General features: G+C 48.4%; 1 protein-coding gene across 1 annotated transcript in view; it reads right to left on the minus strand.

The window, feature by feature from the left end:
- ATP9B (ATPase phospholipid transporting 9B (putative)) overlaps window positions 1–21,275 on the minus strand; it is a 285,800-nt gene that overhangs the window by 97,519 nt on the left and 167,006 nt on the right. Inside the window, exon 11 of the mRNA XM_007953302.1 lies at window positions 2,381–2,541. Within this exon, the coding sequence (XP_007951493.1) occupies window positions 2,381–2,541 (161 nt within the window). The remainder of the gene's footprint in view (window positions 1–2,380; window positions 2,542–21,275) is intronic.

The following is a 21,275-nucleotide window of genomic DNA, read 5'->3' on the forward strand; positions in this document are numbered from 1 at the left end:
TGTGGGGTGTGAGTGGTGTTTGTGTGTGTGTACAGGTGTGTGAATGTGGGGTATGGATGTGTTGCTGTAGTATATGAAATGGGTGTGGGTGTGTAGAGGTGTGTATACTGGTGTATGTGGGTGTGTGCAGGTGTGTGAATGTGGGGTGTGGATGTGTTGCTGTAGTATGTGAGGTGGGTGTGTGGAGGTGTGGCTATTGGCGTATGTCGGTGTGTGCAGTTGTGTATATGTAGGGTGTGGGTGTGTTGCTATAGCATGGGGGGTGTGGGTGTGCATGTGTATATATGTGGAGGGGTGTGGGTGTGCATGTGGGGTGAGTGTGCATGTGGGGTGAGTGTGTGCAGGTGTGTGTGAACATGCATGAGCACAGGCTGTGTACACACATCTGAAAGGCTGAGTGGCATCTACCTCCAGGTCATGAGGTTACAAGTAATGTTTACCTTATTCTCATTATTGAGGATTTTCTAATTTTTTACTATGGATATACGTATTTCTGAAATATGAGAAGACAGTAAATTATTTTAGTCTAAAAAGTAGTTGTGACAGGGATGAACTGATGAGCCGTAACTGATACGACTGTTACTCTGGCAAAGGGAAGTTAGCTCAAGGCTAACTTGGAGAGGCTGAGGTTGCTGTCGGCTGCCACCATTTCGCACCCACACATAGCGCCCCCATGTGGGCAGAGCAGAACCACTCCACAGAGTTTCAAGGCTGTGACCTTTTTGATCAGACAGCCCGGCCTGTCTTCTGAGGCACACCTGGGTGGGTTCAGCCATGGCTGATGAGGCAAAATCAGAACAGACCCAGACGTTTGAGAGGTGGTAGAAGTACAACACCCACAACAGGGCCAGTGACGGGCTGGGGCCCTGGAACAGGAGGCCCGGACGTGGCCTCACGAGCCTGCCTAGAGCTGAGTGGGACAGGATCACTGCTGGACTGTGGCAGGGTCATCCTGGAGCAGCCAGTGCTGTGTCCTGCGGCACCACGGCTGCTGCGCAAGATGCGTGCAGACTACTTGTGTCCTACGGGGAGAATCCACTTGCAGCAGGGCTTCCACCAGTAACCTTTCCATCCTGGTTATCACTCCAGCTCACGTACGCTCACAAGTACAGTTGGTTCTAGTGTTGCCTCGCTCATCAAAGCCCTGCTTTGAATCACCAACCCTTTGGCGAGCAGTTGAGCACTTAACCGTGGGCCCCACAGAGCTCCCAGTTTGGAGACAGTCCCTAGAAATAAAGTATTTCATTTGAAAAATCCATAGTAAAAGTCCTAACACTGTCCAACGGCTGCTGACCACCAGGGGTCGCAGTGCAGCCCATGTTTAAACAGCAAAGCGCTGAGGGAGTCTGAGCGATGTGCATCATGTGCTGAGCCCTGCCTTCACGTGTCACTGGATGGCACGCGTGTGCTCCTCTCTGCATGGCCTGAAGAAGCAGCCTGAGAAGGACTGTCAACTCATCACGGTGCAGACACACCACCGAAAACAGCTCCCCAGCTCTGTCACTGATCACTCGTGGCTCTGAGTATCTTCTGCCTTTCAAGGAAAACGGACACTATCCTGGGAGGAAGGAGACCTTGCGTGAGGTGCAGGAGCAGTGGAGAGAGGATCCACCGCTGGGGAAGTGCCCAAGCCTGGGGCTGGGAGAGGGCTGTGCAATACGCGTCTGTCGAGCACAGCTGCCAGGCCTAAGCAAGAGCTGACTGGAAGGAGCAGGCTGGTGGGGCAGACTCAGAGCCTGTTCAGGTCCCTGCACTGCTGCACTTAAGTCCACCCTACGTGACAGGGAGTCGTTCTGCATCCATCTTTACCCATGAGTCATCAGGACTCACCTGCTCTTTCACGGGAATGATATATCAACACATTGTTGTTAAGAGCGTCACACGTGAAAACACCTTTTAACAGACTTACATATGCGTATCCTGTAAAAGGCCTAGGTCTGTAAGCCGAGCAGACATCCAGCAGGAACTGTCTCCCTCCCAACCTCCAGTTACGGGGGCCAAAGGACAAGACTGTCCTCAACGTGTTAGCTCCCCAACAGACAAAATCAGAGCCCCTTCTAAAAAACTTTAAAATGCTTGCTGTGCAGCTCCAAGGGCACCAGATGTGAGGAAGTCCAGCAGCGAACAAGGACTCCGCCAGACTGACCTATGTTTACTGAGATGAACCTCACAACTGTTGATGAAGGCATTCTCAGGCACCTACCCTACACACGTAAGGAAAAGTATCATTTCTCCTGCCGAATTTAAGAACAGTGACTGTGCTCGCAGGACTGTTCTGTGCAGAACGGCTTGTGGTGTCCTTGAGGCCCTCTCTGGAGGGCGTCTTTCACCCTGAAGGAGAAAGAAGTACCCACCTGCGTCCTCTTACCCTGGAGCCTACCTTATGGGGATGATGTAGGAAAACAGGAGCAGGAAGCGGAAGAGGTTGCGGTGCCAGGGCCCCACGAATCCCTGTAAGGTGACCATCACAGCCGAGAGCAGAACCAATGCCAGGAAGAGTGCCTTGGTCAGCTGATTGAGCTCGAGGTCCAGCAGACCGACCTGGAGAGACAAGTCAGTCAGTGACGCTCAGGATCACGGGCCATCCCTGCAAGAGCAAACAGCGTTGAGGACCTTGAGGTTAGTGCACGGCAGTGAAAATCTGCAAACCGCGCTCTGCCCTGCACACCTCTGCAGACTCACGTGCATGACTGCGCCCTTCCCTGTGCACCTCTGCAGACTCCTGTCCATGACCTACCCTGCCCTGCATAACCCTGCAGACTCCTGTCCATGACTGCACCCTTCCCTGAACACTCCTGCAGACTCCTGTCCATGACTTACCCTGCCCTGCAGACTCACGTCCATGACCGCGCCCTTCCCTAAACACCCTGGCAGACTTGTGTCCATGACCTACCCTTCCCTGCGCACCCCTGCACTCATGTCCATGACTATGCCCTTCCCTGTGCACCCGTTCAGACTCATGTCCAAGATCTACCTATCCCTGTGCACCCCTGCAGATTCAGACCAGATATCTGAAAACGAAGCATGACTTCAGACACACCGCAGAAAGGACTGATCAACAAAACAAGAGGCCAAGAGGCCATGGTGCACTCAGCTTCTTGCGCAGAAGGATGGTGGGCAATAGGCCCATCAGCTCAACTGAGCAGGCAGACGCACACATCCAGGGCAGGCACGCATCTGCCCAGCCGTGCTCTCCCAGGGCAGGCACGTATCTGCCCGGTCGCACACATCCGGGGCAGGCTCACGTCTGACTGGCTCCTGATACGAGTGCCCTGTGCACACTTCCTACTCGAGCATTCTGTTCAGAGACAGGAAGTCTATCAAGAGGATCTCTGAACTTCTGTGATGAAGAAAGAGACAAGAAGCGCAATGGCTTGTCACACCCTAGACTTCAGGCTGTCACCAGAAAGAGCACCACCATGCTCCAGAGTTCAGCCTGTGCACCGTTTACAACGAAGTACAACATACGGAGAGGTTATGGTCATGAGAATGACTTCAGGTTCTGGCTGCATTCTGAGCCAGAGCTTGGAAACGTGAGCCAGCAGCCTAGCAGCACCCACTCCAAGTTCACTGACCGCTCTCCTGCAGCGTGCAGCACGGCCGAGTAGCAGTATCTGCTCTAAGCTCACCGGTCACTCCTCTACGGCGTGCAGCACGGCTCGAACAGCGGCGTCTGCACCAAGCTCACCACCCCTTTCCTGCAGCGCGCAGTGCAGCACGGCCTGGGCAGCAGCACCCGTCCCAGGTCACTGCCTGCTCCTCTGCAGCGTGCAACCTGGCTCTGAGCTCCGGTCCCTCCTCCTCAGCCCCGCTGCTGAAGCTCACGGCGCAGGGCAGTGGAGGTAGTAAGACGTGGTACCCCACAGCCACAGAACCCTGGTATGTCTCCTTCTCTGTAACACGGGGTCACAATGAGCCTTGTCATGGTGAGGTCGCACACGGCTGGTGACAGCCCCCAGCACACAGCAAGCCCCGCACATCGCTGCCCCGTTACCGTTTAATAAAGAACCAAGCGTGAGTTCGGATCCCCCATCTGCCATCAGCACGGCCTTCGGAAATATGCTTCACCTCCTCAACCCTCATTTTTTCATCTTCTCACAGACACATGGTGTGCAGAGCTGTATGTGGCCTGCTCACAGAGAGGCCCCGCTGTGTCCCAAGACCCCACGGGGGAGCCCCCTCACTCACCCAGGTATTTCTCTGGGCCCTGACACCCCATGGAGGGCCTCTCACACACCCTGGGCCCTCCCTACAGCCCGAGACCTGATGGGCGGAGTCTCACACACGACTACTCCAAGACAACAGCTTAGGAGCAAAGCTTTGGAACTGTGGTCTCGTCTGCCTTCCACTCATAAGCAAGGCTACAGAAACAGAACCAAAGTAAGGACCGACTCGCCCTCACTGGCTACTTGATTTCAGTGAAAGACTCAGCAACAAACTTGGCCTATCCTAAGAAACCATCTTCATGCTGCCACACTACGGGAGTTTTCAGGGGACACTTTCAAAGAACACACCCATGTGTCCTCTGACTTCACTGTGACGGGTTGCTCCCAGCCCCCAAAATGTGAGAAAATGTGCCACTATCACCTCCCAAGCTCCCAGCTCCATGGTCTCTGGGTCGTGCAGAGAACCACTGGATGCCTACGACCCTAGACAACCAGCAGCCTGGACAGGAAGGCACCAGCCAACCCGCTCATCCCCAGTGTCTGGGCAGCTGCGGTCCCTCCCCGGATGGATGGGACCATATAGTCAGTATGCCTGCCCCCAGTTTGTATGCACCTGAGGTCTATCCCTGGAGGAATGGGAGTGCACCAGCATCCCGGTCCCCAGTGTCTGTGCGCCCACGATCCCCCCCTGGTTGGACAGGACCACATACTCAGTATGCCCATATCCACTGTGTGTGGACCTGAGGTCTCTCCCCAGATGGAGGGGACCTCATCAGCCTGCCCGTCCCCTGTCTGTGCACCTGTGGTCTCTCCATGGGTGGACAGGACTGCACCAGCATCCCAGTCCCCAGTGCCTCTGCTCTTGTGGTCTCTCCCTGTGGCCAATTCAGCATGGCCTTGGACAGGGCCAAAACGAAGACAAATATATTGCAATTTCCACTACTTCAACTACTACATAGTTTAAGCTTGAATTATTGAGAAAAATAGGTTTTTGGATTAAAATGAAGAAAAATTAAGCCTGAGAAGTGGAGGCCATGTCACAGCCCCGTTCCTTCCTATGACAAAGGCAAGGGCCAGATGAAACCATTATTCACGCAGTCAGGGAAAAAGACTCAATTACTTCAACCCAAGATGCTCTTAGTGCATGCAACGTGCATACTTCCCTCTGTTCATCCAAATCCCATTAAAAAGTGAGAGCAATGATTTAATCTGCCCATCCAGAGTTGGTCTTTTGTAATAAAACAGAAAATCACTGTCCTGCAAGATGGATAACCACTAACTGCCGTCCCCTGCTGAGCTGGAGGCGTGAAACACTATACAAGCAGGACAGAGGCAGAGGTGACAGCAAAGTGTCCAGTGCAGAGACATCGTCTTGAGGGTGGACGGTGTGCACAGAACACCAACAGAGTGTCCACAGAGATGCAGCCTTGAGTGTGGATGGTGCACATGAAGCACCAACAAAGTGCCCGCTGCAGACACGCAGCCGTCAGGGTGGATGGTGTGCACAGAGCACCAACAAAGTGTCTGCTGCAGACTCAGCCTCGAAGGTGGACAGTGTGCACAGAACATTAACAAAGTGTCCGCAGAAGAGACGCTGCCATGAGGGTGGGTGGTGCACATGAAGCACCAACAAATGTCTGCTGCAGACATGCAGTCGTGAGGGTGGATGGTGTGCACAGAGCACCAACAGAGTGTCCGCTGCAGACATGCTGCCTTGAGGGTGGACAGTGCGCACAGAGCACCAACAGAGTGTCCACAGAAGAGACGCTGCCTTGAAGGTGGGTGGTGCACACGAAGCACCAACAGAGTGTCCGCTGCAGACACACAGCCGCGAGGGTGGACAGTGCGCACAGAACACCAACAGAGTGCCCGCTGCAGACACACAGCCGCGAGGGTGGACGGTGCGCACAGAACACCAACAGAGTGCCCGCTGCAGACACACAGCCGCGAGGGTGGACAGTGTGCACAGAGGACCAACAAAGTGTCCACAGAAGAGACGTTGCCGTGAGGGTGCGTGGTGCACATGAAGCACCAACATATGTCTGTTGCAGAGACGCAGCCGCGAGGGTGGACAGTGCGCACAGAGCACCAACAGAGCATCTGCTGCAGACACGCAGCCTTGAGGGCGGACAGTGCACACAGAACATTAACAAAGTGTCTGCTGCAGAGACTCAGCCGTGAGGGTGGATGGTGCACATGAAGCACCAACAGAGTGTCCACTGCAGATGCGCAGCCTTGAGAGTGGATGGTGCACCAATACTCTCGTGGCCCAACCACCGACTAGGGCACGTGGCAGTGCTGACACTGACTAAACGCTGCCCTCCTTTTTAGCGTGAACAAAGGCGACAACATTTAACAGAATAAAGTGCACCCCTGGCGGTGGGCTTTCCCTGCATGTTCCCAGCAGCCTTCTCTGGATGTGGAACTTCTTCTGGAATGGAACTGCAACCAAGCTGCTGCACAGTACAACCTTGATGATTTCTAAGAAATGTGCAAGAACAAGGTGCATTTGCACACGTGTGGAAAGAACCCACTGCTTTCAAGAGCAGATGTTTCTCTGAAACATCCCAAGCTTTTTGTTGTCTGCTCTTAGAAGCTGTTCACTATAAACAGTTAGCTTTTAAAGTTGTTGATTCTATCAAGAAGGTGCTTACTATAGTTCTGAGGCACATCTTTCTTGAAAAATCTGACACACCTGGCCAGAGCAGATACCTGCGTGCCTGCCAACCTACCTGCACAGAATTGCTGAGAAATCCCTTGCATACCTACGGCCGCATAAGGAAAGGTGGATGAGGCATGCAGGATGCATTTATTGTATCTGAAATAAGTGTGGTAACAAAACTAAACATGCTGCTGAAAATTTCCACCTCCAAGGGAAGATGTGCGGAACGTCTAGGACAACCCCAAGAGTTTTGCAAAGGGGCTGTTCTAGCATAATGAGCACAGTGATTGCCTGCAGAATCTGAAACACTACTAACGACAACAATCACAAATCCATTTAGCTCCTGGTTAATTTACGTAGCAAGTTTTAAATAGCTAACGGTTCACAGTGAGAGAATGGTTCACACCAACAAGGGGTAAATATGGTATTCTCCTGTTTAATCAAGACAAGATCATCGTGTTCTTTTCGTTTTGAAATGAGTGAGTGAGTGAGAACCAGCTCTTACCTTCCACATACAGGCCCGTGCCAAAGCACCTCAAAGTTAAACCCTCCTACCACCGAGTTCCTAAGAAATCAAGGCACACATGGAACTGGGACAAAGGTCGCCATACCAAAGACTGGGGTCCAGCAAGCAGAAGCAGCCTCACCATTCATCACAGAACTTCATCCTGGGATGGGCCTTCTGAACGCTGAGACCCTCGGACCATTCTCGAGAAAGTCACGTTTACTTCATTCATCACACAGAAGTACTTTACAGTAACAACACTCACACTTTCAGAGAGCCCGGGGAAGCTGCTGCAGAAAGGTCCATGTTACTTTAATGTGTCCTACTTGCTCCCCATAAATACGTCACAACAGGCCCCAGGTAGTGGCAATGCCATCCCTCATGCCCACTCTTGCTCGGGCCCACTCCGGGGAGACTGGTCAGTGCTGCCTCTCTTCTGGCAGCACAGGTCACTCGTGGATGACCCTCTGAGTAGGGCACCATTCGGGATTTGGATGCTGGTACAAAATCGCTCTAAGGCTGCACTCTGCCTAGTTTAAGTTCCTGTGAAAAGCATTCAGCTTTTAAGCATCGCAACCAGTCAGCCCTATTGCCTACTGGCAGGTCTGATCTTAAGACAAGAGAAGGAAAGACAAGCCCCTCTGCTACATTCCTGCAACTCAAGTCCACGAGATCCCGAAGGCGTGCTCCCTCCAGACCTCAGAGCAGGACCCTTAAAAAGATCCGTTTCCAAACAGCGATGCCAGGTAGCCTAGCTCCTCTTCCAGCTCACTGGCCCCTTCTCTCGTGAATGCATGTCTGCACGCATGCAGGCAGCCACTAGGGCCTGAGCTGTGACCTCATCCTGCCTGGTAAGCTGCAGAACCAGTAAGGCTTCTCCCCTTATCCGGCTCCAGGCTCAGTAACTGGGCCTGGACAGCCCTTGAACAGGTGTCGGCATGATACGTGTTGATGTCACAAAAGATCACCTTCATGGCCCAACTCAATCTCTACACAACAGCTACTGCAAAGTCTATTAGGAGAGACTACGTCACAAGCTACAGTTCCACCTACCAATAAACCACATTGACTGTTGTAATTTCCACATTTGTCTAAGGTTTGCTCCTTGGTTACTATGCAGCTACTGTACTTATTAGGCAGCAGGTGACTACTGCGACTGTACCATGCAGCATGCTTGTCCTTGAACGTCAAACATTTAAAAAGAAAATGGTTAGTTAGTATATTTCATACATAAACCAAGAAAACTATTACGGCAACAAGGTTTGGCTACTGCTCTCAGCACTACTGTGAGGAGCAGAGACGAGACCCACGAGTGCAGAGTCACGCCGGGCACTGTTGTCACAGACATGGGCATCCAGAACAGATGCGGGAGGAAGTCCCCTCCAGGGAGCCCACCGAGGTGCTTCCTACATCTGTCCGCACGTGACCTCTTCCCCCTACAGGGGGGAAGTCACGAGCTGACATGAGTTCTGAGAAATCCCAGTGGGTGCTAGCATTTCCTGTGCAGTGTAGCCACTCATCGTGCTTTGAAAATAACACTAGGTCACCTCAGACAAGCACATTAGTAAGAGTACATGGACCCACACAGATTTCAGATTGGTTTTTGCAAAAACACTGCTCACTTGGCACTTCGACGCTGCACGATTACGCCATGGCCATGCCAGTTCTGGGAGGCCACAGTCATGATGCAATCTTTCTTAAGGGCTGGCAAATCATCAAATTTAATACCACGACTTAAAAAAAGAAGCAAGGCAAAAAGGAAGTGTTAACTTGAAATATTTTATTTTGATACTTGTTACAGATTAGTTAAAGTATTTTCAATACGTATCACATCAAACCCACATAAAAGCAAAAACAAATACAGGCAGTGCCCGACCTATGAACAAGTTCTGCTCCTAAGTCCACCTTGAAGTCAAACCTACATGCAAGTTGGAACAGTTCTGCAGGGTTCCTGTCAAGGTCAGTCGGTCAGGTGTCTGCCTTAGTGTGTCCTTCCTATCCGTAACAAACAGTACTGCCACACTGCAGACACATGACACCTATCACATAACATCACAGCAGTAATCATACGGTGATGATGCTTTGATGCGTGTTGCCAAGGAGCACCGTTTGCTATTCGGAACCACTGTATGCACCTTCAACTCTCAACACCACAGTCCTTAGGGAATAGGACTCAGGACTGTGGGTTCTAAGTCGGTGCCTGCATTTGGAAACACCCATAACAATCTGCAGACTACTTGGAAGTACTCTCCGTACACAAATGACAGGAAGACTCAGCACAGAACAGAGGACAAAGTTCTAACTTCTCCAGTGTACATGACTCCTGGTCTTGCAACAGTCCACTTGGGTGACGTGAGTGGATGGGTATGAGGAAACTGACAATTCTTCTGATTCCACGACTGCATAGGGAAGTGTGTGCTGTTACCCGTCCCATCAGGTGAACTGCACTGTGTTACATCAATGTGTATGGATTGGGAGGCCGGCAGAAAGGGTCAGGGTGGCATGCTGGAGCTTGGCCAGCAGAGGGGGCTCACGCTTGACACTTGGCTTCCTCTTGCTGAATTCGGAAACAGCCTGCTCCTGGTGAAAACAGAGAGCAGCCAATGCCACCAACTCAATATTCTTTGTTTTCAGCAGTGTCCCTAAGTGTCCCCCGGCCATGACTCAGGGCAGGATTTACACTTTACCATGCAGGCCATGTTAAAGTGCAGGGTATCTCCTGGTGACAGTCCACATCCCACCTGAACGCCAGCGCCGGCTCAGGACAGTGCCGAGGCTTCCCGGAGGCTGAAAGCTACCAACCAGGTTGGCAACAGCCTGTCAACGGCTTTAGGAATGCGTTCAAGATCCTGAGTACGTTTACTGTATTTTTGTCTTAACAATGTAAAAAGCTGTCAGTTTTAAGTGGTTTTGTCAAGACTTGTTGTTGTTGTTGTTATTTGCCGTCGAGTCGGCCCCGACTCATAGCGACCCCTCCTTGGGTTTCCGAGGCAGTATCACTATGGAAGTAGGATTGCCCAACCTTCCTTCCGAGGAGTGGCTGGTGGGTTTGAACCGCTAGCCGTCTGGTTAGCAGGCAAGTGTCTTAGCCACTATGCTACCAGAGCTCCCTGCCAATTTTGAATAATTACTTCAATAACCGGAGCTATCCACTCTCATGGAACCCTCAACAGGCAACCTCTTCACTCCTGCAAGTGCTAAGTGAGGTTGGCACTGGGCTCCCAACTTCATCTCACTACACAGCAGTCTGTTTATGTAACAGGTAGTCCACAAACAGCCTTACCCCACTCTGGAAGCTTCTCTACCTAGAATGGGACACGCTGAGCTTGTGAGAGCTCACTGCGTGTTGATGTTCCGGTTCTGGGCTTTGAAAGCAAAGCCTGTGAAAAGCCTCAGAGCACACTGCACTTGCAGCCACTGCTGAAGGTGGGCTTCTTTGAGTCCAGGTAGGACCAGGTGAGTATGACCTCATGAGGCTCCACACTTGGGGGCATCTTTTCTCCCTAGGCACATGAAATATACATTTTCCCAGCAATCATTCTAAATGGCACTGTTTTTAAAAAAAAAGAAAAAAAAGGTTCTCATGTCACGCTGAAGATGCTGCAGGTAACAGAAGGCGGCATGGTGGGTTCTCTGGGCTCCTCTGGGGGCTTCGCTCCACGGAGGGACACCACTTTGCTGGGAGCCTCTGTGCACGTGGGGGTCAATGCCGATCCCCCTAAACGCAGCTCATTTCACACTGAAGATGCTGCAGGTTTTTCAGATGTCCTCTGAAAATATACTCTCGAAACCTCCATTTAAGCACAACTGATAAACTCTGGTACTGACTACAAAGTGACCTTCTTGTAAAGTGGCTTTAATGGAAACTCTGAGACGGCAGGTTCGGCGGGCACTCACCCCGGAAGTCATGGAGTGTGGCTACATGGCTGGGTGCCTGTGAACTGTCCAGGCAACTTCACACCTTTTTCATATTACTCCTCTAAGTGGCTTGAAGAAGTTGGTCCACTGAAAACAAAATCCAAAACCAAACCTGTTGCTGTGGAGAGAATCCCATGGTGACCCCATGTAACAGAGGAAAACTGCTCCGCAGGGTTTCTAGGCTGTCGTCCTCATGAAAGACTACCAGGTCTTTCTTCCATGGTGATATGGAGTGGGTTCAAACCAGGGACCTTCCCATTAGCAGCTGAATACAGACTGGCTATGCCACTAGAGCTCTTACTTGGATCAGAGATGGAGGGACAAGGCCAGGATTGAGAAGAGAAAAGCAGATGAGGTCACCCTACCACCATTAGGTGGTAGCTGGGCAATTGAGCCAGTGTACGGGGAGGGGTGGGGACATGGCAGCAAGCAGCCGTGGCCAGCAGAACCTGAGACATGGCCCGACAAGTCTTCTTTACAGAACGTGTGAAATAGAGGGCACAGCTTCCCTGCTCCTTGTTGTGCTTATACGTGTTTAGAAGACAGAGTGGCTGCATTTGGACTCCTCACAGAAGTCATTAACTTTACAAAGGAAACTTAATTCCCAGCCCCAGCCTCTCCTTCTGAGCCAGCCAGAGTCAGACATCTGTGCAGGGCTTGGTTTCAGTGTTGCCAGCTACACCCTTCGGTGGCAAACCAACAGGTATTCCACCTCTAATGAGGCCTGCACAAAGCCATTCCAACACATTAGCAGTTACAGATTTTCTCAAATCAAACAGACCCACTGGATGTCTGTTCTCGTTAAGGACTACGTCAGATGCTACACATGCTAATGACACGGCCAATTCTGATTATCAGGGAAATTCCTTCGTGTTGCCTTCTCTCGTGTGGTGGCACTCAGTCCAGCATCTTCTCCACATCCTGAAAAAATGTCAGAGCAAGCACTGTGCCGGGAAGCTTGAGGACAGGAAACACGAGGGCCCAGGTCAGGGACAAAGCTGTGATGGTCGAGTGGTGTGCAATGTGTAAATATGTAAACGTGCAGAAACTGACGGCACTCACGGACTCTTCCCTTGGACGTAAGCTGTCATGCACAGCTCGTACAACCACTCGACACTGCTGAGAACTGAGCATCCCTGGCTGACCTGACAGGCACAGGACCAGGCTATTTACTGCACAAAGCAACGGTTCCTGCCTCAGTGCTTGCACATGTCATGCCCATTTAATGAAAGGCACATGACCGACTTAGATTACAAACACACGTGGAGACATATGAAACTTGACTGATGCTGGAAGAACCCTAGCATGACTACCATCTTGGACAAGGTGCCCAGCCCAGGACGTGTTCTGCTCACTCCATGTCGGCTGAACTGGCTCCACCCAGACGTTACCATCGGCTGAGCACTTCCGTGCCTACGGCACCAGAGCAGAGGGCAGACGAGGAGAGAGAACAAGGGGACGCCATGGGGTCAGTCCACCACCTGACAATGCTTTCATCAACGTTACTCAGTGCTCACAATCTGGGCTTCTCAAGATGCACAACTTATTTGTGCTTTATAAGCAAAATGGGATTCAGAAGATTGGCTGAGAATGAGACATGGGTAACACAGTTAGATGACCTTTTAATTCTGCCCAATCACCGTTTTGTTATTAAAATGTCGATTTCAAAGCTTTATCACTGAGTTCATGGCAAAACCTAACACTGTCTTAAACCACCTACATTTTCTGGGTTACTTTATGTCTTCAAAGACACTTTCTGAGCCATTTCATACTTAATGACTTGTAAGCAATCCCCAGAGTTGGGAATTGTGCGAAAAGTTGCCCAGATTGACAGATAAAGTGAAAAGGTCTGTATTAATTTCCAAATAAAGAAATGCACGGAGCGGTATTTCGCGATGATTACACTCTAAAGTACCAATTAGAACGCATCAGAAACCAGAGCAAGTTGACACTCTACAATAAAGCAAATAATTTCCAGTTGGAGGGGCAGAAAATGTTAATATGCAATGTTCAAGACTACAAGAATCTTTGTAAAAGGAAGTAGCTAATAAGGTTTAATGATGCATGTCAGGAAGCCGCAGTATGTAGGGAAACACAGCTGGCTTCATTTTGTAAACGATTTGATACACACATCTCTCCAGTAAGGACTATCAGCTGTGCCAGTGCCACGGGGGACAGTTCAGCTTTCCAGTAAGGACCTTCTTCTTCTTCTTGAAATTACAAGTAAATACATTAATATAACATGGTGAGACCAGCTAGTGCCCCGACTAACGCTCATCGGCTCACAGGAGGAGCTGAGAGCCCTCTGTGAACCGTGAGGATACCATCGTGCTGCTACCAGGCCATGGAGCCTGAGGGCTGCTACGACAGAGCCTGAAAAGTACAAAGCGTTTTGCTTTGGTGGCTCAACAACCTTCAGAAAATGGTCACAATAATTCACACGTTCTGAATTCATACAAATTAACATGTAATGCTTCCAGTGCAGGGAGCCCGCAGCCCAGTGCTGAGACTGGTGCACGGGTTCCAGAGTATGGGGTGGCATGCCCGCCGGAAGGCCATACGCACACCAACATTGCCACAGTTATGAGGGAATGCAAGATGCAGGTGACAGCAATTAGCAGCAGACGACAGAAGCACTAGAAATTTGTACCAGATGGCAGCTAAGGGTCACTGGAAGCTAGCTAACCCCCACAAGGAGAGCCCTGAGCTAGGCAACTAGCTAACTTAGAAGCCACTGGACGCAGATTAATTACTCAGCCCCCAGAAGACAACTGCCAGGTTGCAACAGTGATGTCACACACGGCACAGGCAGGCAGAGCGCTCATCTCAAAGGACATCACAGGTGTCAGTGGTCAGAAACAAGCCCCACGCTGAGGAGGCTGTCCTCCCGGGAAGAGCTAAAAACCTGTAACAAGCGGACTGTCTTGTGGCAAAACACAGTCAGCAGGATCGAACTCTGGAAGAATGCTGCTCCCAGCTGAGCCAGAAACTTGCTTTCTGAGTGAGAACCGGCTTGAAGACAGGCAGCATCTTGGGTGATTAGAGGCAGTTGGCAGGGCTGCAGGAAATCAGTGGCCGACTCACAGAGAAAGGACAAAGGGCAGCTCTGGGAGGCTTCGACTCAGCGGTGGCCCACAAAGCCCTTCGCTCAGAGCGCTGCGGAGCGGCTGGAGGGGAGCGGAGCGCTGAGCCCCGTGATGCACATTCATGCCAGGGGAGGGGTGCTGGTTACGGGCTGCGTTAGGACCAGCAGTCCACCTGCCCAGGTTCGATGGGTACGTGAACGCAGGCACAACTCCTGGGGCAAACAAAAAACGCATGGTAGCCAAAGAATTCCCCACAAATGCCTTGGTTTTCAGTTTGAGTGGTTCAAAACATAGAAACAGGTAACCGGTTCATTCTGTATTTTTTCCTCTAGTGAGGATGGCATCTTATAAGCCAAGATCCCTTTGTTACTTGGCTGTGAGGCTTCATGAAATACAATTGCTCTTACAGGGGAGAAAGGTTTGCACCTGAGATCGCACAGGGTAGAAGCTTGCCTCTCAGTGGCCCACCTCTCCTGCCTCAGTTTCCCAACTGGGGAACCTACTGGACACAGAAGTGTGGGTCAGCCTCAGAACTAACCATCCACTGTCAGCTCCAGCTTCCGTGAGGCTCAGGAGATAAAAACCAGTCGTCTCTGCATCAAAATGTTCTCTTTACTACTTTTATTTAAGTAGTAAAATTTGCTCCACTGGCATCAATTTCCATGTGCTGGGAAAATACCACAGGAGAAAAAAAATGATAAACACTGTAACTCAAAAGGCCTCTCAACGTGGTACATCCACAGCAGAGAGGATCATTTTGCAAAGCATAGCAATCAGAGCCCATGCTGCCTCCCGCCAGTCTCAGGGACTCCTGCCTGCCTTTCTTGAGGAGGGCTCCCATCCTGGGCCTTAAAGCAGTCTCCACAGCCAACATTCTCAGCACCAGCTGAACCGTGGGTCTTGGGCTTCACAAAGTGTGGAGTCCCTGTGGCTGTGGGCAGGGGGCAGAGGGCCATGTGGGGGATGCTGGAGATTGGGGTAGGGGCATGACGCTCCTCTCACCATGCAATAACCTGGGGCCCGAAGAGGCTCCCTCCTGGGTCCCCCATTTTCACAGACTCCATATGAATTTATGTGGGTTTCTGCCACGCCAAGGAGGCAGCAAGATGGTGGACCAGGCAGATTACGATCCAGACCCTCCACAACAAAGATGCGAGAAACCAAGGGAGACAGGTAAGGATGCCAAGGAAGGATAAAGAGGTGAGTCAAATACCCGTGAGGGGAAAAGACTGGAGGGAAATTAGCAACAAGGAGGCCTACAGGGCAGTGAAGGGCTAACGGGTATAACATGGCCACTCTGAGTAACACAAAGAGCGTTCCAATCAGGACAAGGCTCAGCCAGCCAGCTGCACTCACCCAGGACTGCACTGGCCTCCTGCCCCACATCACTCCCAGTGACCACAGGTGCAGGCCAGCCCCACCCACTGTGTGGCCATTCTCCCATCCCAGTGAGGTGCAGCTTTCCATTTCTCGTTCAAGTTTCTTTTCTGTTTGAGTTGCATCTCAGTAGCTTCTTAACTCCACCTTCTAAACCTGATCTCCCCTAGCAGGTGGCTAGCCTCCTGCTCTCTGTGATCAGCAGTGCCTACCCCCATCCCTCCTCAGATGGCAGTGCACCCTTCCACGGAGGCAGCAGGCGTGATCACTGTAGCCATGTCTGTAGCATGCATCTTCATCAGGTTTGCCGCCTTTTTCTTTTTCTCCCACTTCCTTCTTCCTTCCCCTTGTTTTCTTCTCTTCCTCTTTCCCCACCCTTTGTTTTTCTCTTGATCCCATGGTGGGGGTGCTCATCAACTCTGTGGCCAGCAGCGCCGATTGTGGCCCTCTGTGAACAGCGATGTGTTCTGCAGCAGGGTGAGCTCTGTGCTCTGGCTGCAGCCAGGTTTGGAAGCTAACACTTGCCCAGAACTATGTTACTTCTCTTCTTTTCTCTTATTTCTTTGCTTCTCTCCTTTTTTTTTTCTGGTCTTTATTTTTGTTTTCCCTGTTCCTTCCCCAGCCCACTACCTTGACTGAGCAGAGCAGGTGCTCTACCTCCACCCCTGTGCACTGCTGCCGAGTGTCAGGCAGCATCCGTGCCCCTCGACATGCTCCGCTCTTCTCCATGTCCAGAAGCACCTGTGCCAGCACTGGGCACCCTCTTCTCCGCTTTCACTTTCTTTCATTCTCAAGTCTTCACCCTTTCTTTTGTTTTACTCTTCTTTTTTGTCCATTCACTTCTCCCTTTGTTTTCTTTCTTTTTTCCTCAGGATTTGGGAACCAGCAACCCTACCCATCCAAACCCACCATGCCTGCCACCACACACACTGAGCAAGGGCCACTACCCACTCCAGCACCGAGTCGATGACAGATGGCAGCCATCACCTGTCCAGCCTGCCATCAGCTGCTCCGTACCGCTAGTGATCAGAGACTCATGCCCACGCTCCCACCTGCTACCAAGTCCAGCTGAAGAATGGTGAGTGCCTCAGGGCTGTCAAGTTAGTGACCAGAGTAGCTTGCACACCCCACTGCCCAGATATATTAAAATAAAACAAAATATGAGAAAATGGAGATACAAACCAACATACAATCAATCAATAAATACAATGACATCACAATGTCTCAGAGACTACAGACAACTTCAAATTACACACACACAAAAGAGGACAAAATGGCAAGCAAGTGACCAAAATATGAAATGCTATTGGAAGTATCTGACAAAAACTTCAAAATAACTCAATTTTGGTACCTACCGCAAATTGAGAGAAAGATCAAAGAAACCAAAGACAAAATCAAGGAAACCACTCTAGAACAATTGTTGTTGTTGTTGTTTGCCATCAAGTCGGCCCCGACTCATAGCGACTAGAACAATTAGGGGAAAAAAAAAAAAAAAGAGAGAGAGAATAAAGTGACAAATGGAAAATTAGAAATCATACAAAAACAGTAAATAAAAATTCAGAAAATTAAAATTTCAGAAATAGGTAACACATTGGAAGGGCAAAAGAGTAGAACTGAATCAGTGGAAGGCAAAATTAGTGAAAGTAAAGATAAATTTATTAATATTAATCTGTTAGAACAATACTCTGGGGAAAAAAGAAAAAATGAAGCCTAAGAATTATATGGGACAACATCAAGAGGAATAACTTGTATCATCAGAATTCCACAACAAAGGAAAAAAAAGTACTGAGGAAAGTTCAAGTTCAAAGACTGGCTGGAAGAAACCTGCCTACTATCACGAAAGATGAATAGACATGCATTCAAACTCAATGAACCCCAAAGAAAATCACCAAATAGATCATAATCAAACTTTTCAAAACTAAAGAAAACAAAAGAATCCTGAAAGTAGCTCAGGAAAAATGCAAAGTTACCTACAAAGAAGAAACACCAAGACCAGGCTCTGATTTCGCAGAAGAAATCATGCATGTGAGAAGACAATGGGATGGCATAAACAAAATCCTGAAAGAAAGAAAGGAAAAAAAAAAAAAAAAACCAACCAGGAACTATATATCCAGCAAAACTGTTCCTCAAATATGATGGTGAAATTATGATATTTCCAGATAAAAAGAAATTAAGAAATCTGTAAAAAGCAGACCTATCTTAAGAAGAAATGCTAAAGGGAGTCGCTGGAAAAGAGAACCACCAGCAGCAGAAAACAACCTGAGATTAAAAAACATGTCAAGTATTGAAAATAAAATAAACATGAGCCTGAATATAGGGAAACACATCAATGTGTAAACAATTACAATGACAAAGCAAAAAGAGGGATTAAATGGTATAGTTACGGAATTTACAAATGGAGAGAAAGTGAAGACAATATCAAGACAGAATGGACTATTTTAAATGTGGGAAGATAATAATAAATTACAGGGTAGCTTCAGAGAAAATTAATAAATCTTTGGTAAAAGGGAAAAGAGGTGGCATCATTTGACCTCTTCTAACTACACAAAAGGAAGACAGAATCACCTTCAGCAGCTCAAGGCCTGTTCCTATGAGCCCAGACATGCCGCCACCCTCCAGCCCTCTTACCAATCTTGACATCAGCTGTGCCTCCTACAGCACCTATACCACCTCTTTATTGGGTTTGATAATTCGCTGCAGTGGCCACACAGAACTCACAGATTATGAGGTTTATTAGGGAAGCATCAGGCTACAATTCAATCTCAGGAACGTGCTCAGGATACAGTTCCTCGAACAGGGCAGTCTCCCCTCTGCAGTGCCCTTAGACACATCTCTCTGGCCCTTGGCCTCTCGGCCTGGCCTCTGCCTCTATGGGCCAGGTAAGCCTGCTACTCTGTCCCATGCCTCTTGTTTCCACTGCCACCGTCTCTCAGCCAGGTGTCACTCTCAGCCAGGTGTCACTCTCATCCAGCAGTGAAATTCCCTTCCTCTGCCTCTAGGAGGGCTCATTTTAAGCCTGGCACAGTGGCAAAACTAACCAATCCCAACACCAGAGTTCTCCACTACTGAAAGAAAGCAAACTTTCCCAGATTATTTCATGCTGCTGCAACAGAAATACCCCAGGTGGATGACTTTAACAATCAGGAGTTTAAAAACAACTACTCAGTTGTTCATGGAAAATTCCATTTGGAGTTAATTGCCAGTCTGTTATATGATATAACTACTACCAGCTGCCCAGCCAAGTTGACACATTTTTGCATGGTCCCACCCAGTAATTTGGTGGGAGTTACAAAGACTATGGCTAGAAAAGTTGTGTCCATTCAACTCACTATACCAAATACCGTAACCTTCTACCCAAAAGAAGAAGAAGAAGAAGATCATAAAGACTCAGTAAACACTAAAACAAAGGCAAATGATAAGAACATCCATAAACAAAATTAACTCAGCACAGAAAAATATACAGAACAAAGAAACCACCTATACCACACATAAACACACATAAAACCCCAGCAAAACATCAGTAGTAAATTCATACATATTGATAATTACATTGAATGCAAATGAAACAGTCAAAAGAGAATAGCAGAATATATAAGAAAAACTGACTCACAAACATGCTGTCTTCAAGACACATACCTTAGACACAAAACCAAAAATAAACTATAAACTCAAAGGCTAGAAACCAGTAAGAGAGACAAGGGAAGGAAATTATGTAATAACTCACTGTCAATCTAACACAAGGATATAACCATAAAAAATATGTACACACCTACTGAAAGAGACCCAAAATACATAAATCAAACTTTAAAAACTGAAAAAAGAAATAGCTCCACAATAACAGTAGGAGACTTTCATACACCAGTTTTGATGAAGAATACACCAACTAGAAAGAAACTGAACAAGATATATAAGAACTAAACAACACAATCAACCAACTTGACCTCATATACATACAAAACACATCACCCAACAAGAGCACACATATATTCTTTCCCAGTGCACACGGAACATTTGCCAAAATAGAGCATATGTTAGGCCACAAAGCAAGCCTCAATAAATTTATAAAAATCAAAATGCTACAAAGCATCCTTTTTGATCATAATGCTATAAAGTTAGAAATCAACAACAGGAAGATTGAGGAAAAAAATCAAACATATGGAAACTGATTAACACCCTGCTTTAAAACTACCGGGTAAGAGGAAAAATAAAAACTGAAATTTAAAAATGCCTCAAATCAAATGAGAATAAAAACACAATATACCTGGTTTAGGTTCCCTGGTGCTGTTCTAACAGAAAATACCAAAATGGGTAGCTTTAACAAACAGGGATTTGTTATCCTACAGTTAGGAGGCTAGAAGGACAAGTTCAAAGTGCCAGCTCTAGGGACTGGGTAAAACCCCCTAGACCTTGGGCTTCAGTTCTGCCTCTTGCACCTGGCCCACTGAAGCTAGAGGTTTCTCTTAACTCAGAAAGCTGCTGGCTGCTGAGGCCGACAAATCCAAGGTCAACAAGTAAAATAGCACATTACCAACCAACATGGCGGGCCACTAGTTCAAGTCCAGAAATGATCCCAAGATCAACAGGGCCAGTATGGCAGGCTGCTGAATGAAGACTTGGCTAAACGCAGGTTCAAGCATGCCAACAAGTTCAGAGACCTTTCTCAAAGCTGTCTCCTTCTATACTAGAAGCAGACCACATCCCTAAAGCAGCTACTCAGCTGCTCCAGTAGATTCCACCATGATGCTGATTATCAGTCTCATCCTGGGGAATCACGACATCCAGCTGCCCAGCCACTCAGAATGAGGCCCAGCCAGGTTGACACACAACTTAATTACCACAATACCAACATCTCTGCGATACAGTAAAAGCAGTGCTCAGAGGACAATTTATATCAATAATCACACACATTAAAAAAAAAATCAGCACCTTTAACCCAACATCTTCAACAATTAGAAAAAGAACAGCCAAAAAACCAAATCTACTATCACCAGAAGGACACAACAATGACTTCAGTAGAAATATATGAAACAGGAAAAGAAAAAAAACCCCTAAGAATTAACAAGACTAGAAACTGGTTCTTTGAAAGGATCAATAAAACTGACAAACTGCTGGCAAATTTTACAACGGAAAAGGAGAAGATGTAAATAACATGGGTAAGAAATAAAATAGGCAATGTCACCACAGAACCTATTGAAATAAAAAGGAAAATAACAAAATACTAAGAACTTTACTCCAATAAATTTGAAAACCCAGAATAAACGGAAAATTTCTAGAAGTGCACTGTCTACCCAAACTAACACAATCTGAAGTAGAAAATTCGAATAGATTCATCACAGAAGATGAAATTGAACCGGTCATAAAAAATTCCCAATAAAAAAAGTCCTGGCCCAGACACCTTCACTGGCAAATTCTATCAAACATTTAGAGAAGAGCTGACACCAATTCTATTCAAATTATTCCTGAACACAGAAATGGTAGAATACTCTTAAATTCATTTGAAGCAATCATAACTCTTGATTCCAAAACCAGGCAAAGACATTGCTGAAACAGAGAATTATAGA

This window comes from Orycteropus afer, unplaced genomic scaffold, assembly GCF_000298275.1.
Source record: "Orycteropus afer afer isolate SDZICR_OR568_19922 unplaced genomic scaffold, OryAfe1.0 scaffold00385, whole genome shotgun sequence".
Taxonomy (NCBI): domain Eukaryota; kingdom Metazoa; phylum Chordata; class Mammalia; order Tubulidentata; family Orycteropodidae; genus Orycteropus; species Orycteropus afer.